The sequence below is a fragment of the Mastigoproctus giganteus genome, chromosome 3 (genome assembly GCF_048544385.1).
Source record: "Mastigoproctus giganteus isolate SK-2022 chromosome 3, ASM4854438v1, whole genome shotgun sequence".
Taxonomy (NCBI): Eukaryota; Metazoa; Arthropoda; class Arachnida; order Uropygi; family Thelyphonidae; genus Mastigoproctus; species Mastigoproctus giganteus.
This window is the reverse complement of record NC_143577.1, coordinates 200,601,185-200,620,146: the sequence shown is the minus strand read 5'-3', so window position 1 is coordinate 200,620,146 and position 18,962 is coordinate 200,601,185. Positions and strand designations below refer to the sequence as shown.

Here is an 18,962-nt window from a genome sequence, read left to right as displayed (position 1 = left end):
ACCAAAACTCACCAGTACCAAAGTGTATATACCATACACATAGGTGGACTCTTATATGATTCAAGCCCAGTTTTGCTGCATGCAGATTTACAGATGGCTCTGTAAATATCCACTTATCTACGAGTATTTACAGATGTCTCAGCTTTCAGCCAATTCTGAAGTCATGACATGGAAGAAGAGTATTCCAAGGAGGAAGGATTTACCTAGCTGAAGCAAATGCATTATTTATCATAAAGCGTAGACCTTGAGCCAGCTCTGGGATCTTTCATACCAAAGGGACAATTGGTTGTTTGGCAGGGATTGCAACAACTGCTTGCATCAGTGGTAGTTCAATAATTTCATATAAAGGCTCTGTTTGGGCAGGAGAAATATAAATGCTCCAGTAGCAATTCAAATGGTCTGGTGATGGATTGCATTAAGCCACACCAAATGGAATTTCTTGCAGAATAGACTTGTGAGCTGGGTACTGTTTGCAATCCATTCAAGTGGGCCAGTGAACTAATTTTCTCAGAAGCCATGCTCTTGTTAGAATAGTTATTTGCTTTAAGGTAATATACACCACTCTGCAAAAAAAAAAAAAGTATCAGGACACATCTTCACATTGATGACACTGCCATTCACTTCAGTAACATGTAGTCTACTTCCTTGGTTGCTTTGACCACATCTGACTTCACTTTCCTAGGTCAACTTTCTGGCAACAAATGATAGACTGTAATGTAATATATATTTCTCCATTCTTAGATAAAGCCCAATAAAAATTAAGAAGGCCATCTAAACCACATAGTTTGTGGATTTCAAAACTTACTGCTGCTGTCTAATGCATTTTATTTATAGATATTCAGAAGTAATTTTACATTCATGTTCCTATATATCAAAAATAAGGCTCTGAAATGTAAAATGAATGAAGGCTGAATTTTCACTGTTATAAAGAATTCCAGAACTAGGAGGCCAAAAATTAATATTATAGGGCAAGAGGTTACTTTTCGATTATGTAATTTGGCTGGATTGTAGGAAGTTTTCTTTTAGCCAGAGAGTTGTTGATTACTGAAACAAATTGCCTCCCACAGGTAGTTGAGACTGAAGATTCAAGAAATTCAAAGGTCAACCAGATAGTTATCTCCATGAAAATGGAAGTGCATAACTTGTATTTTCTTATCTACTGCTTTTTTTTTTTTTGTACTTATGTATATTTTCTGCAAAAAAACAACTAGAGCCCACTATTATCGATGTTACATAATTTGAGAATAATTTAAAAGATTAAAAAAAAAAAAGTACAGAAAGACAATTTGACAAACACCGTGTTATTGCCTACTGATGAGGTGGGACTTAATGGTCACTTTGTTTTAATTTATTTTTGTTTCAGTTACAATTTTCAAAAGGGACTGGCCTCTTGAAAATTGAGAATTAACTCTTAAATTTGTAGTTTTTTGCTTTTAATTAACACATTGCAAATTGTCAGGTCCATATTCCTTCAGCAGCATCCCTACTCTTAATTGTAGTTATATTTTAGAAACACCCTTTGTTCTTTAAGTGTATTTACTAAGTTGCATTTGCATCTTACTTGGGTTATCCACTCTGCAGCTACCAGTGCTTATCTTTGTATACTTTTCATTATTTATTGTTCATTTAAATTATTTTCAATTTTATATATACATAAAAGAACACTGGTTTGACCAACTGTTGATTTCTGTTTGTGTGCAGCTATTATTTTAACCAATATCATAAGGACAAAAGTAATTTTTAAGTGGTCTTTGTCAAGCAGCACCTCATAGAATTAGACTATTAATTCTTGTAATTAGTTCAGTTACTTTTCTATAACAATTTGAGACTGGCAACAAAACAGTAATGAAAAAATTTATTTCAGTCAATTTTTAAGGTTACAATTGCCAGCTCTGCAACCATCATCTTTAATTCAGTAAAGGTCTATACAGGAAGAAGCGTTAACAATTTTAAGCTGCAGAAAGAATGTTTTCTTTCTCTGCTTCGTCAAGCAGGGGGAAAAAAAATAGAAAGAAAGAGAAGCTGATAGTAAAAAAAAATAGTTTCCATTGGTGTATATTTATGAAAGCTGTTTACGGCTTTCATAAACACACTCTACTTCATAAAAGCCAAGACAATGTGTCTACATAACAGAAAAAAAAAAAAAAAAAAAACTTGTTTGATACTATGAAATTATTGCTTTGAAAGCCTTTATCATTTCCCAAATTTTTACAATAAAATTCACTTAGTAATTTTTATATTCTACAATTCATATTTATATACTGCACCAGAGCCTTCCTCAGTTGTTTTTTAACATTAACATAGTTCTATACTAGTGAAGCATGTGGCAACAGCTTTAACAATAGCAAGTAATACTTTCTGAAATACATATCTGCATACTCATCTAGCCCTGAGCAGCCAATTTGAAGTAAATGATAAATATCTTTGCATTATACTTGTAAAACCATATAAAAAAAAAGGAAAGTATCAAAATATTTTTAAAAGACTGAAAGGGAATGTTACAACAAAAAATTATTTTCCAGCTTTGTGAAAAAAACTCCACTTCATATTTAGGACATTCTTCATGATGAACATATAACACTCAAAGAAATGTTCTCATCAAAAAGAAAATGTATATTCAAACTATATATGCACTAAGGTGTGTGTGCACACCAGTATGCACCCCCCCTTTATTATTCTGAAATTCAGAGTTTGTTGATGTCTTCTTAGTTTTTACCAGAAACATCCTAGAAATAAAAAGATTAAATTAAATAAATAATAAATAAAATCTAAGATCCAAAGTTGAATCTTTTTTAATTTCAAAACCAAAAATTCCTGCTAGCACTAGACTTGTATACGTTACTCTGAATTTGAATTCTGATTTCATATTTTTCAATTCTATAAAATATTATATTAGTGTTACCTGGAATTATGTAGTAGTAGTAATAGTGGCATGTGATGCAAAAAAGCAAGTGTATGAGCTTATGCAGCATCAGCCAAAAAAGAAAAAAAATTTCGCACAACCATTCCCTCTAAATGTTTGTCCAGTTCCTCCTTAAATTTATTTAACCTATCAACTTCCACAACAACAACAGATGGAAGTTTGTTCCAGCAATTACCTACCCGCTGGCTAAAAGAAAATTTCCGCACATCCATTCCACATCTGTCTTTCCTTAATTTGAATTTATGCCCCCTTAGGTTCGTAATCTGAACAAGTGGAAGAATCCCTTCAGCATGCTCAACCCATTCAAGGACTTATACACCTCAATCAGATCACTGTGCAGGTGCCTAGTCTCCAGCCACTGCAATTTGCAGAACTTAAGCCTCTCTTGGTAAGAGGATCCTTTCATTCCCCTTACCAATCTTGTTGCCCTTCTCTGTACACACTCAAGCAAATCTACATCCTTCCTAAAATGAGGCCTCCAGACCTGTTCGCAGTACTCAAGGCGTGGCCTGACCATTGCCTTATACAGAGGGACAATCACCTCCTTTTCCCTGCTAGCAAAATTCCTATATATAATTGACAAAACCCCATGACCTGCCCTAGCAGCCTGTCTGCATTGCTCAGAAAACTTCATATCTGACTGCACAATTACTCCCAGGTCTTTTTCATTTTCTACCACCTTAAGTGTAGTACCACACAGTTGGTACGTTTCTCTGGGGTTACTTCTACTTTGCAATTAGTTAAAGTGTTCACTAGGAATAAATAATATTCTAATTTATAGGAATAAGAGGCAGGGAGATGTCATATTAGCAAGTTTCGTACTGTTTATATTGCATACTAAATAAATCGCTGATGAAAGTTATTTTAAATACTGCAATTTTCTGAATGAGCAAGTAAAAACTTAATTCTATCATAGAAGTGATTTATAAATTTAAAGTGAGTGTTATTACAGTCATTTTGTTAAATAAGAATGTTTCACTTAATCTGTATTTATAAATGTAAGGAGGTGATTGTCCCCTTGTATAAGGGGACAATCATCTCCTTACATTTTTAAGGAAGGCCTCATTTTAGGAAGGGTTTAGAGCTGCTGGAACAAGTACAGAGAAGGGTTGGTTATTAGGAGTTTTATGGTGCATCAGCATCTAAGGCTATTGTGTGCCAAAAAGAGAGAGAGAGAGAGAGAGAGAGAGAGAAGGGCAACAAGATTGGTGAATGGAACAAAGGGCACTGTTATCAAGAAAGGCTTAAATTCTGCAAACTGCAGAGTCTGGAGACTTGATTACTAAGCCCCTGCAAGGTGATCAAGCTCAATGCTGATGGGATTCTTCCTCTTGCTCAAATTACTCACCTGAGGAGACAAATTCAAATTGAGGAAAGACGCAGAAATTTGCCTTTAGCCAGAGTGTGGTTGATAGTTGGAACAAACTTCCAACTGTTGTAGTGGAGGTCAACAACTTAAATAAGTTCAAGGCAGAACTAGACAAACATTTGGAGTGAATGGATGGGTGAAATGGAAAAGGTTTTTTTTTTTTTTCTTTTGCTAATGATTTTTAAGCTTGCTTTCTTGCATCATATGCCTCTGCTAATGATTCTGAATAATTAATTATAGATTCAAAAAAATAATTATAGATTCTGAAAAATACTGCATTGCATAATAAAAGAAGATTTATTATAGGGGTGACTTTTAAGATGAGTTTATAGTAAAAAGAATGTATGTATAATTATGGAAACTAAAAACCTTTCAACACTACTACTACACCTAGCAGAGTATTGAAAAGGGTATAACAGAGTGTCGTTAGTAGTATAGCAACAGTTTAAATTAAAAGATTTTAGTTGGTCTGAGACTGAACGGGTCTCATAATGTTCAGTATGAGCATACATTGTGCTTTTATTTCTTTGATCTGCCAGTCTGGATGACTTCTTATGGTTTGCATTATCCTGTGATAGCGATATAACTTTCAAAGAAATATTTTCATCAAAAAGAAAATATGATGGCAAAAATTTGCTGGTGTAGAGGGACGGTACTCCCACATATCCTCTCTTCTAAAACACTCACTGATAACTGAGAGTAAGGCTAAAGAATTCCATATGCACCTGCAGAAGAAAATGAATGTGTTGCTGTGGAATCTTCTGGGGTATATGGAAACAGAAGATTACCACATATTCTCTTCTAGAGGAGAAACATGGTGGTGTTTTCGGAGGGGATAAAATTCCAGGGCTGTTTTGGAACAGCATGTCAATTTAGCAATCAATACCCTCCAGCAATGGGCAAGTATACCAAACTAACAATATCCAGCAACAAAGCTAAATCAATTATATTAAAAGGTAACCTCAACAGACATCCATAGATTAAAATAACAGGCTAAAAAACATAACTCTGGTCACTGAATCGAAATACATAGGTATAATATTTGTAAAAAAAGTAAAGTGCAGCCATTATCAACCCACTGCAGGATGGAAGCCTCCCAACAATTCATGCTGATAATGAGTTAACCTTCTACCCACATCTCATAAACATAGCTAGAAGAAGTTAGGGACTACATTGGTATGATTACTAGAATCAGCCATGCTGACTGGGGCTAAAAAGGGGACATATGTATGGACTTATGTACTTATCTTCCTCCTAATCATTACCTATGGCACAGGCATATGGTACCAGAGAGTAACTCTAGACAGAAATAAAAAGAAACTAGAGTCTCTCTACAGAGGATAATATTCTTAACTATCACAATGGCACACTGGACCATCAATACATCCATCACAAGTCCTGGCAGGGACACAGACTTAGAAGTAATTAGAAAAGGTCTCTATTACAGCCTGAAGAAGCAAATCTCATCTAACATCTTAGGGATTGCAATAAACACTGAGTGTAACATAATAGTTGAAGAAAAGGATCCTATCCACACTACCAACTATGGCAGAGTTGACGGAAGCACACACTTAAAGGGGAAGTTCCTGCCCCAGGTAACCTTAGTTTCCTCCAAACCACCTCACTGGTATGCCCCAGGGCTCTATGCCACATTTTTGCTAACATGGCATATCTCCCTGAATGCAAAGAATCTGCCAAAGTTTTTTCCCGCTTTACATTGTCATATGCTTTTTCATAATCAATGAAGAGCAGAAATGTTGGTAGACTGAATTCTCCTCTTTTCTCCAAAATTTGTTGTAGTGAGAAAATGGCATCTATTGTGCTTCTCCCTTTTCTGAACCCACATTGTTCTTCTCTTCTAAGAATTGTTCACTGTATTTATTAAGTTTATTCTTTAGTATATTAGAGTATAGCTTTGCAGCAGTTGACAGCAATGTTTGTTAGGGTTATTTCTGGAGCCTTTTTTGTGTAAATTGATTACTATTCCTGTTTCCCAATCTTTGGGTATCTGTTGCTTATGCCATATGATGTTAAATAATTTTAGTAGTGTTTTTTAGTAAGGTGCCCCCATATTTAAATAGTTCTACATTCAAATTGTCTATGCCTGGGCTTTTTCGGTTTTTTGAAATATTAACTCTAGTTCTTCCATTGTTATATTTTCTTCATCTTTGGTTATCACAGATTCATCTTCCAATTCCCTAGTGCCTGGGTTATACCATAGTTTGGAATAGTGTTGCTTCCATTCTGCTTGGGAGATGGAGTTGGTTTTTATTTGATCATTTGTGTCTAGTTGTAATTCTTAAAAATTTTAAAACCTCTTCTCTGTGGGGCCATGATATCACGTTCTAAAGATTTAACAAATTTATCCCAGTCATCTAGTTGGATTCTTCTGGTTAGTTTTCTGACTTCTGCTCTAAGCTTTTTATATTTTATGTGTAGATGTAGGTCTTTTTTTCCTTGTTGATTATTTGTTTCAATTCTTCATTCCAAGTTCTTAGCCAGTGTTTATTTTTTATAGGTTTATATCCAAGACTTTCTTCAGCAGCTCCCGGAATTGATTTTTTCATGTTTGACCAGATTTCCTCAACATTATCTACTTTTATCTGATTTGAGTTTACCTTTCAATCGACTTTCATACAGGAATTTAGTGCTTCCGTCTTCCAACAAATGTATTTTTAATTATTTCTTAGTTTTTGTTGGTATCTTCTTCTTTTTATTAAGATAATTTCTTTTTATTTTGAAAGTGCTTTCTACTAGGTAGTGATCACTGTCAATTTCACTGCCTCTGAATACTCTAGAGTCTCTAATTTTGTCATTTAAATTTTCATTAATGATAATATAATCTGTTATAGACTGTGTTTCTTGCTTCCCATGTGCATTTATGGATATTCTTGTCTGAAAAAAAATATTTGTAATTTTAAGTTTATTAAAAATGCAGAAGTCTATCAAGCATCTTCCATTATTGTTGACCACGGGTTTGCCTTCTGATCCTATACATTTGTCTACTGGTTGAGCACCAACCCTTGCATTAAAATCTCCTGCTAGTATGAGATACTCGTTTTTGTTAGTTTGGTCTATGATCTCTTGTAATTCGTCATAAAATTCTGTGGTTTCATCAATGTTGCCTTCTACTGGTGCGTAGATGCCAATGATTGTTATTGTATAAGATAGAATTTTTAGTCTTAATTTCAATATTCTGGGTGATATCCAAGAGTAGTCTAATATTTTGTTTTCCCATTCTTTCTTTACTATAACAGCAACTCCCGATGATGCCCACATTTCACTTGGTACGCCGGAGTATATCATTATGAAGTTACCTCTTTCTTTGGATCCTTTGTTCTTTTTTGTTTCAATAATGACTACTAATGTCAATATTTCTATTTTCTAGTTCCATGGTCAATTCATCTAATTTGTGATTTATTCATCTAACGTTCCAAATTGCTACTTTAAGTTCCTTAATCATAGTCCTATGTCCATTTAGATCCATCCAGTTTTTTCCCTTGAGCTTATTTCGAATATTTAGAATGTCCCCCGGATAGGTTACCAGCCTTTCGCGGGTAAGTCTAGTGGTGAGGCTGCTATCTTATAGCCTCTAGACAGGCTTCAGAATATATATATATATTCTGGATGTAAATACTGTATGTAAATATTGTGTTGCTGCCCCCACTACATGAAAAGTTCCCAATGATACCATTCATTTTTCATTTATAGGGCTTCCATCTTAATATATCCCTTGGCATTTACCTTTAGTATACCAAGTATTTATAGTACTTCTAACAAACAATTTTTGATAAACTATTACATAATAGTCTCTCAGATTAAGATGGATGCACTATGCACCTATCCAGGATACTTTGGATATAAAAGGAACTTAATTGTCACATAATGGCCTTTAGCTGCCATTGCGCCGTAAAACCTCCAACAACAACAAAAGGAACTTAAATTCTGTAGTAAGATGAAACTACCAAACACAGCATCTCACACTTTAGTTGTTGTTGTTTCATTTTGATAGACAACAAAATGCTCTGTCTCTTAACGTTAACTGATCATGGTGATATGAAGACAGTACCATTCTCACAATCATCATTGATTAACAGGAAATCGTTCAAATGCTTATAAGAGAATGAAATATCCATGCAAACAAACAATATTCTGTTTATACTCTGGGATGAACACGATTACAAGAGTTCACAAGATGCAGCAAATAGCAAAGTTCACTTGAATGGACTGCAGTTATTGTAGCACTGTAATAGTATTTGTATTAATAAAGGCATTTGATATAAAGAAGTTGGTTTATTCAGCATCACTTTCCACAAAAAAAAAAAAAATAATAATAATAATAATAAATAAATAAAATAAAAAGTTTCCTGCTTTAATCCAAGTATCTTCAATCTCTTCCTTAAATTTACATCTTTCATTTCAAAAATATTAAAACAGCTAATGATCTTTATGCTAAAAGAAACCTTTCTATGTCCAGTTCTACAATAACTTTTCTTTAATTTAAGTGCATTTTCTCTAAGGGCATTACTAGTTTACGGCAAAAGAAAGATACTGCTGACACAATTGCTTGATTGTACAATTACTCCCAAGTTTTTTCAATATCTTAACCTTAAGTTATAAAGCATTTAGGGCTGAAACCTCAAGCTATGGAAAAGTCTAGACTATGTATAAGTATAGTGCAAGAGCATCAATAATACATAGCCAAATCTGAATTAACAGAATGTTAGCAAAACGGAATCGTTTTAAGTTATCTCATATTGTGAGAATACCTTCACAACGAGTTGCCACGATATTGCACTACTTCGAATAAGTAACGCTTCACCTGAGGAGAAGACTAACGTTACTTATTCTCAGATGGATACAACTACCCAGACGGCACCGTTTCAGGGCTATTTGGCCCTTCTTCAGTGGGTGGGTGGGTAGGTACTCGAGTGATGCAATGATGGCAAAACAGTTATGAAGTGTAACTCCACATCATACACCATCAGGCATCTCTCATATTGTGGAGTTATACTTCATAACTGTTTTGCCATCATTGCATCGCTCGGTTACCTACCCACCCACCCACTGAAGAAGGGCCAAATAGCCCTGAAACGGTGCCGTCTGGGTAGTTGTATCCATCTGAGAATAAGTAACGTTAGTTTTCTCCTCAGGTGAAGCATTACTTATTTGAAGTAGTGCAATATCATGGCAACTCGTTGTGAAGGTATTCACAATATGAAATATAACTTAAAATGATGCCGATTTGCTAACATTCTGTTAATTCAGATTTGGCTATGTATTATTGATGCTTTTGCACTATACTTATACATAGTCTTAACCTTACGTTTGTTGCTTTCCAATACAATATAATTGAGATTACAAGTATTAAAATAGACTGGCCAAAAATATGAACCTTTATTCAGTATCGAATTGGGCTGCCTTTGTTTTGAATAACAGCAAGTATGTGGCATGGCGTGGATTCTATAAGTGCATTTTGGTTTAATTGTAGTCCATTCTACCAAGAAAATATCATGCAGCCGCAACATAGCTAAAGGAAAAGGACTTCATTGCCAAATAGCTCTCTCTGTCTTATCTCACACATTCTCAATAGTGTTGAGATCAGGTGAATGGGAGGGGAGGGTGGAAGATGGAGGAAACCCATATCATATTCACTGAACCATTCTTGCACGATTCTGGCATGATGTGCTATTGCATTGTCCATAAAGTGGCCATCACGTTCAGGATAAAAGTAACACTGCAGGGTGCAGGAAACCTGATACAAAATTCAGGTACTCCTTAGATGACATTCTGCCAACATCAATGGACACAGTCCATATCAGCAAAACATTCCCCATACCATAATACCACCTCCAGATGCTTAGGTTTCTTAACATGACAAGCAAAATCCACTGCTTTGTGTGATTCTAACTATAGCCTCTGCATACTATCAGCATAAAACAAAGCGTATCATGATTCGTCTGACCACATCTTTCTTCCATTGTTCCTCTCTCCAATTATGATGCTCTTTGCACTACTGCAAGTGGATTTTTCTGTTTTTCTCTAAAAAAAAAATGCTTGCAAATAGCAGGTGACTGCCAATACCTAATTTTTTTCAATTCCTGGTGCATGGTACAGGGAATTGAAAATTTTCCATACAGTCCTTAAGGGTACAATGTTTTCTTGTCACATTTACACCTTTGAAATCTGGAAGAACCATTTGTTTTCCAGTCATTAAAAACCTTTGAGATGGATGCTTTTGAGAAACCAGTTATGTCTTTCATTTCTTGAAGCATGGTTCCTGCTAATGTGCACCCACGGACAAGACCTTTTTCAAAGTCTGATAGATCACGTCCCCCCCCCCATTCTGGCTTCAGTTTACTGCAATCAAACAGCCTGTACAATCTTTATACTGAATGAGGCAGCACATCCTCACCCCACATCAGTTTCCTTTGCACCTATTTACAGTTCTTCTGTTTGTGACTTAATACAAAGGTTCACATTTTTTTGGCCATTATGTTTATTTCCAAAACATTCTACTTTAACTTCCACTTTTCAAACCAACTGAATAATTTATGAAGCTTAGTTGATGTAGCATACCTTGGTTAATAATTGTTTACCAACCTTCCAACCTTTTTAATATCAGAAAACTTTGACATAAAGCCTGTCATACTTTCTGAAACAACAGAAGTTAATCCCTACAGGACCTTACCTCTGATTCTGGTCTACTCAGAGAAGTATTCATTCATAGCTCCCTTTGTCTTTATCATTTATCTAACCTTTTATCCAATGTGGATAAAAAAGCATATCCTTTCACAAATAATATATCAATACTGTTCCAGTTTATAATTAAGGTATTCATATGGGACTGTATCAAAATCCTTAAAGTTCAAGTATATTCTCTCAATTTAAGATTACAAACAATACCCCACCAACAAACCCATGCTTTTTCTTTCATATAATTACATTCCTGTCCAGCTGCTCCTGAAATATGATATTCACTGCCAGGTGAATCAAAACATACATCCATTCAATTGTGGTCAATAAATGAACTGTAAAAGGAAAGGGAAACAAAATGAACAACTGAGCAATATTGGCACACTGATTGGACCATGGAAATTACTCCCCCCTTTCAACTGGGATTCTGCTTAGCTTCAATTGCACTGTCTTGAGCACTATAAAAGCTGTATACTTGGTTCACAGTTTCACATGTTCTTTGCTTATGCTGCCCAATTACAAAAAAGCAGTCAACAAACCATAAGATGGAAGCTTATTTAGAAGATTTTTATGCCAAATACCATCAAAAGCCTTGCATGTCAAGAGCAACTGGGAGTTTCACCAAACTTCTCCACTGAATTTGTCCATAGCTGGAAAAAATAAGCCAGTATATATCACCTATGGATCGACACTGATAGAATCCATACTGGCAATCACTGATCAGATGGAAGGTTTTGAGATAGTTCAGGAGTTGGTGGTTAATGGATTTCTCCATTACTTCAGAAAGAGTAGAAGTGAGGGCAATGTGAAAATAATTGGATGGGAGCGATTTTATCACCCTTTTTAGGAACTGCTTGGATATGAACAAATTTCCAAGGGAAGGAATAAGAAAATGTAAAAAGGCAACAGAACAGGAGCACAGGTTTTGAGAACAAGTAGGGAAATGCAGTCAGGACACGAAGCTTTCTGGCGCATAATGGCCTACAGCTGCCTTTGCGCCGTAAAACATACAACAATAACAATGAAGCTTTCTTGTTATCAAGATTGTTCAAAATTCTTCTGATATCCCTTTGATGGAAAACCACAGGAAGCACTGAGTGGAATGTACTGGGAATTGTAGAAGGTGGTTTACCAAGAGATTCAAATACCAGAGTTAGAATAAAAGCAAGGTGCTAGTAAGTTGGCTTTATCATTAGCTGAAGTGGCAACAGAGTACTTCCACCTCAGCTTTCAGCAGAGGTGGAAGTACAGATGGGCAAAAGTTGTGTCCAACAGCTTTGGCAAGACACCAGACTGCTCAACTACTGTTTGGACGGATTAATAACTGCTTTACAGGTATTATTGTTTCGAGCTTTGGTGTATGTAGAAAATTAACTTGAAGAATCCGATGCAAGCCAGTTGTGATATGCAACATTCTTATCTTGAACAGTCTTAGCATATTTATTAGAAAACAAAGGTTTAGTCTGAAAGGAGAGACCCAACTCATCAACATTTGCTAAATTAAGAGCATTTGTGAATAAGCTTTAGTTGTGGGAACTCTAATTCCATTTGAATATGGCACACTTCTCAATTTTAAGAAATATGCAAATGAAATTCAAATTCTTGAAGAAGAATTTAGTTCTCAATTTCAAGATTTTAGAAAAAACAAGAGCCTGCTTTCAGTTTATTTTGACTCCATATGATATTAACATCAAAAATATTCCAGATGAATTTCAATTGAAAATACAGATTATGGTGAATTAAAAAGTAAATTGAGATATTAAACTTCCTGACTTCTGTAAGCTCTGTTTGGTGGAAGATAAGTTTACAATGCTCAGAATTCAAATACAAATTCATCTATTGTGATCACTTTGGGCTAAAGTGATAAAAATAAAGAAAAAGAAACAAGAATGCAGCTGTTCAGCTTTCTTTATTGATTCACAGTGGAAACGTGTACATGAAAAGTTGGAATTGGACAGAAATAACACATTAAATTGAGCAATATAAAATACTTTAATTTGACCGTCCACTATTTCTTCAAGAAAGTCATTAATAAAAATGAAACTGTCAGTGTTTTGGAAATCCATACAAACCATTTAAAACAAATAAAGAAAATAATTAAACTCAAAATTAGAAAGGGGTTATTGCGAGTAATGTATATTGAAAGGAAAGTACTGTATACTCCTACCACTTTTTTTCCTGGAGTAATGACACTGACAACCATATGATGAACGAAGCAGCATCAATAAATGGAACTTAATGCAACTAAATAAACTTAAATAAACAAATTTTCTGTTTATACTCTGTGTGGACTACACAGTCAGAAGAGTTCACAAGACAGATAATGCAAGAAATCACTGTATTTAGCAGCCACACAATCTTGAACCATGTTCGTTCAAAGCAGCATACTTAGTTTTGCACAGTTTCATCTGACTACTTGGTTATGGTGGTCCTGTCAGACTTATGTAATTACTTCTGCTACACATAAACAGCTTTAAGGCAAAATAGAAATAACACAAACTAAGTACTGATTACAATAAATATTTTTTCCGATGTATTAATGTATGTCTGATGGGGACATCATAAAAGTGATAACATTAACTTTACCTGTGAGTGCAATAAGCAGTATGCATTATTATGAATAAATACAGAAATCAATTCAATGATGAAAAATTAGAGAGCCACCTCCAACGAATGATGCTACTTCTCAAATGTGCCCATATATTGACATTTTGTGGCAAATAGCAATTCTAATTTCCTTGCTGATATTCTTTTTTTTTTTTTATGAAGCATGCAATCTAAGTTTATAAAGATGTGCACTTTTTACCCCTATGAAACTCAACTAAATAAAATAGTCAAAAAAAAAAAGTGTTCTGGTTATCATTATAAATTTTGCACCATTACCTTCTTTACTTGTAATTTTTAGTTTTACGTTTGTTTTTATAACTCTTTACAATTATAATATGGTTACTTATTAATAATCATTATTGATTTTTTTTTTTATTTTGCTTTGTCTTTAGTTAACATTTTACCAAAGTTTTATTATTTTCTTTTCAAGATTTTCACACTCTTATTTTATACATAATAATAGTGACCACCTTGATATTGCCTAGTTGACACAATTTGTAATGTTATTAATGACAAATATATAAAAATTATAGCTGTCATTCATAACAGAACCCAGCAAACATTCCCCCTCTAAATTGCCCTGTACAAAAAAAAAAAAGATTGCTCAGCACTAACCTATCCAAAGATTTCTAGCCAATTCATACATAAATGGACACATTATATGAAATTACCCATTAAACATATATTTTAAATGTTTGAAGGTAATTTAAAATTTTTTTTCAAGGTATATATTTAAACATAAATATTGTGTGTACTCATGAAATGATTAAAATATGGCAGATGGAGGCCTTTTTGCCTACCATGTATTGTAAACTTGTTAATAATATGCAAACTTGATGTTTTTAAGATTTTACAAGCTCCATCATTGCATGTATTCTACTTTTTAAGATATTAAACTGTAAAATAGTTCACTGTTCATCTTAAATTTTACTTCAAGAGGCAAAAATTTATCTGGACAGTTGGGCATTGCTCAGAATTTTCAGTTTTGCCATGAAACACAAATTGTCAGTTTCAACCTTGTTTAGCTTAAGGTATATTTATTTTTCCAAACTGTGTTCCCCTGTGGTAGCTTATGACAAACTTAATAGCACAAATATTTTGTTTCATTTAAAACAGAGAAATCAATGTAAAATTCAACCAAATATATCAAAGAAAAGTATTTTAACATAAATACTTAGCTTTAAAATATTTTAACAAAAGCATACATTTGATACTTCCTAAGAGCACCATTATTTGAAATTTTATATCCGCCGCCACCACCACCAGACAAGACCAAGTAATTAAGAAGTTATCTTAAGAAAATTAAAATCACTAGAACAGGCACATACCTGTTGTTTTTCGCCTGCCCTAGGGCAGCAAAGGAAAATAAAAATAATATTTCAGAATAGATCCACAGTGGCAAGTATTGTATGTTGCATGCATACAGAATATAACACATTTAAAGGGTTGCTGGTTAACTTTTTTCCTTGATTTATCTTACAGCAAAGTTTGTAAACACTGTCGAAAAGTTAAGAATTTGCACTGGCTGCCTTGTTCATTTGTGCTTCACAGCTAAGTTCTCAGTTTCTAGAATTCCAGTATAGAATTTAAGGCCTCTGCATTTTTTTTAAAATCTACTTGATAAAGATTCACTGTTATGAAAATTGCATTAGTATAACAGTTGAGATGGTGAGGATTACTGTATCCTCATCATCACTAAATTCATCATCACATACAGGATTACTGTATCCTCATCATCACTAAAATAGCAATGCCATCATTGCTATTTTAAATGCCATTCTGCCATGTTAAACTATTAAGATTAATGCCGTTGTTTAAGTAATAGCATTCACCTTATAGTGCAAGGAACCCACAGACTTTTGCACTGGCAAAAAAAAAAAAAAAAAAACTGCACTGGCAAAAAAAAAAAAAACCCCTGCAACCAAGTAGATAAGAAAACACAAATTATATGTTTACCTCCTTATACAGGTAAGTATCCAGTTGACCTTCGAATTTATTCAAACTGTCAGCCTCAACTACTTGCAAGGGTGACTTGTTCCAGCTATCAATGACTCGCCAGCTAAAAGAAACTTCCTACAACCTAATCTAAGCCTTGTAATTTGAATTTATGATCCCTAGTTTTAGAGTTCTTTAAAATGGTGTGAATTTGACCTTCATTCATTTTACTAATCCCTCAGAGGTGCCCACATAATCTGAGTCTTTCCTCATATGGTCATCCTTCTGACGATCTCACCATTTGAGTTGCTCATCTTTGGATCCTTTCAAGAAGCTCGATGTCTTTTTTCAGATGAGGTCTCCATACTTGAACACAATATTCCAATTGCCTTATACAGTGGGATTGCCGACCGGGCTAGCCGAGTGGGTAAAGTACCTGCCCGGCAACCCAAAGGTCGCGGGTTCGATTCCCGCCTCGGGCTTGGATCAAAAGTACTGCAAAAACCTTGGGAGGTGCAATATGGCCACAGAAGCCGATGCGCCAACAACTACCAAATCAAAAAAAAAAAAAAAAACAGTGGGATTATAACTTCCCTATCTCTACAGGATAGTGTTCAGTAAATCATCAATAGGACACCATGAGCTTTCCTAGCTGCCTGTTTACACCGTTCAGAAAACTTCATACCTGCTTGTCCCAGATCCCGTTCCTCCTCCACTGTGTTTAATTCAACTCCACATGTTAATTGGTAAACAATGACATGAGATCAAGAACCATGCTAAAAAATACCTGTCACTTTTTCTCCAAATTTTCTGAGAAGAAAACTATCTGTTAGGACAAATTAACTACAGCCCAATTGACAGTTTTTTACAGTTCTAGTATACAAAAATTCAAATTCACAATATTACAACAGCTTTTGAGCTTTGTCACGCATGTGACAAAGCTCAAAAGCTGTTGTGTGTGTGTGTGTGTGTGTGTGTGTGTGTGTGTGTGTGTGTGTGTGTGTGTGTGTGTGTGTGTGTGTGTGTGTGTGTGTGTGTGTGTGCACAATCTGCATGGTGTATGAGCTGAAAAACTCAAAATAACTCAACATTGATTGGTTAGGTGGTGTTTAATGGCGTACTGGCTGCTAAAGGCCATAATGTGCCACAACAAGATAAAGAAAAAATATATATATTTGGTAATCTCTAAACACATTACCGTGTCAAAATCAGTAAATATATATCAAAAATATAAAATGATAAATTCAAATAGACGTGTATAAATTAATGAACTGTAAAAATATAAAAATGCCAGACTTATTGTCTGTCATCTAAAATCTGGCTGAGTGTAAAATGGTTCAGCCAGATTAAGAAAAATCTATAAAATAAGTCACGCAATGGGAAAAATGGGACATTCCATAAAAATATGAATAATGGTTAAAACAGTAATCACAGTGCTCACAAATTAGGTGGGCCATCCATCCTCAGCAGAAAAGAGTGTCAGATGACTGTGACCTATGCAGAGCTGAGCAAGAACAATTTATCTTCAGACACCGTGTAGACTGGACTGCCATCACTTAATTAGAGGCTTAATCTGCTGTAGTTCATTTGCATCCTGTTTGTGCCAATGATCTGTATAAGGGGCTGATGGACAATAGTTATTCAAGGGGATTGCTGATTTTGCAGCATTATCAGCTAGATCATTTTCTCTGATTCCGATGTGCCTTGAGATTCAGCAGAAGTGGATGTCAAATTCAAGTTCGAAAAGGGAAATTAAGCATATCCTAAATCTGGGACAGGACTGGATGAGGATTATACCTCATTGTTGATAAAGCCTGTAGCACATTGATGAAAAAGTTCCCCCAAACTTTTCCATTACAGAATCCATACTGGCAATCATTGATCAGGTGGAAAGTTTCTAGATTGTTTAAGAGTTGGCAGTTAATTGATTTCTACTCTTCCTACAGTAATTTCTCTATTACTGTAGGAAGAGTAGAAGTGCAACTGGATGAAAAATGTGATGGGAGGGATCTGTCACCCTTTTTAGGAACTGGCTGGATATGAGCAAATTTCCAAGCAGAAGGAAAAACACCATTGGAATAAGAAAGTGAAAAAAGGAGACAGAGAACAGAGAACAAGAGTAAGTTCAGGAGCACAGGTTTTAAGAAATATTGGATAAATACCATCAAAACCTGAAAGCTTTCTTAGCATCAAGAATGATCAAAATCCTTCTGATGGAAAACAACAGGAAGCATTGAATGAAGTATACTGGGAATGGTGGGAGGTGGTTTATCAAGATCATCAATACATGAATTGGAAGAAAAATAGGATGCTAGCAAGTCAGCTTTATTTTTGGCTGAAGTGGCGATAGAACCATCTGGTTTTGACAGAGATGGACAAAAGTTGTGGCCAACGGACCAGAATACTCGGCTTCAAATTCGGACACAAAGCAGTTTTCTACTCTTAGCCTGTTTGAAATCTAGTTGGACTGATTAGTAACTGCTTAGTCCAAGCAAGGAAAAGAAATCTTGCAGATCATTCCATTTTGAATTTCTGTAATGCCAAACAACACGAGGTTGATAATGGCCACAAGAGAAAGGCTTCGTTGGAGAAGAGACCATCGCCAATTTGTAATCTGAGGTGCCTAGAGGTCCACTTATCTTAACTGTGTACTTAGAAGGGTTGTTTGTGAGAAAAAAATTTAAGTGTGTTGGCTGCTAGTTAGGATTGTCTGATATTCTTTTAGGTAAATGAACAATCTCTGCAAGGTCATTGCAAAAACCTCAGCATCTCAACCAGCTGGGTCTGTGTAGCTAGAAAATGGAAGCCAGCTGGCATTGTGAACATTAAAATCACCAAGGAAAATTGGACTGGAGAAAGTCAAATGATTAGTGGGAGATGGCAGAATGATAGAGGCAACAGATAATTTGACAGAATGTGGTAAAGAGATTTTAAGCCAGAGAAGATTGGAAAGAGGAGATTTAAAATTACTAAACCTCTGACAGGGAATATCAGAAAAGACATGTGCACAAGCACCACATTTGAAGCGAAAGGAATTATACAGCAAATAATTTGGACAACTGAAATTGAGTGGAAATGAACATCATTGAAATTAGAACTGAGACCATGTATATTTGTGAAATTAAGGAAGAAGTGCTTGGGAGGGTCAGATCTTTTCACAGATAAATTCATTCTATTATTTTGAAAATTCATGGCATATTCAGAAGTAAGACAAGATGGCAAGGACATGCTGTATGAAGTAATGAAATTTTTGGACATAGCATACACATGGTAAGAATATACCCAGCTCCTTGACATAACATGGCCTAGATAATGAAGTCCCCTCCCCCCCATGCACACTACTCGGATTCCCTCCAGTCACTATTTGGCACAGTAGATGAGTCAAATGGGCTAGCCAGGTGGATAAAGTGTCTGCCTGGCAACCCAAAGGTC

General features: G+C 35.1%; 1 protein-coding gene across 5 annotated transcripts in view; it reads right to left on the bottom strand.

The window, feature by feature from the left end:
- Positions 1-2,501: 2,501 nt before the first annotated feature.
- LOC150088570 (uncharacterized) overlaps positions 2,502-18,962 on the bottom strand; it is a 453,076-nt gene continuing 436,615 nt past the window's right edge. For 3 of the 5 annotated variants that reach the window (XR_016546740.1, XM_090369576.1, XM_090369578.1), the window contains one exon: positions 2,502-2,726. Coding sequence is in view for 4 of the 5 variants with exons in the window: in XM_090369576.1 (XP_090225702.1) it covers positions 2,706-2,726 (21 nt within the window). In the remaining variant the exon portion in view is untranslated. Of the gene's footprint in view, positions 2,727-14,923; positions 14,943-18,962 lie in introns of all 5 variants that reach the window. The other 2 variants (XM_090369575.1, XM_090369577.1) reach the window with 1 other exon arrangement.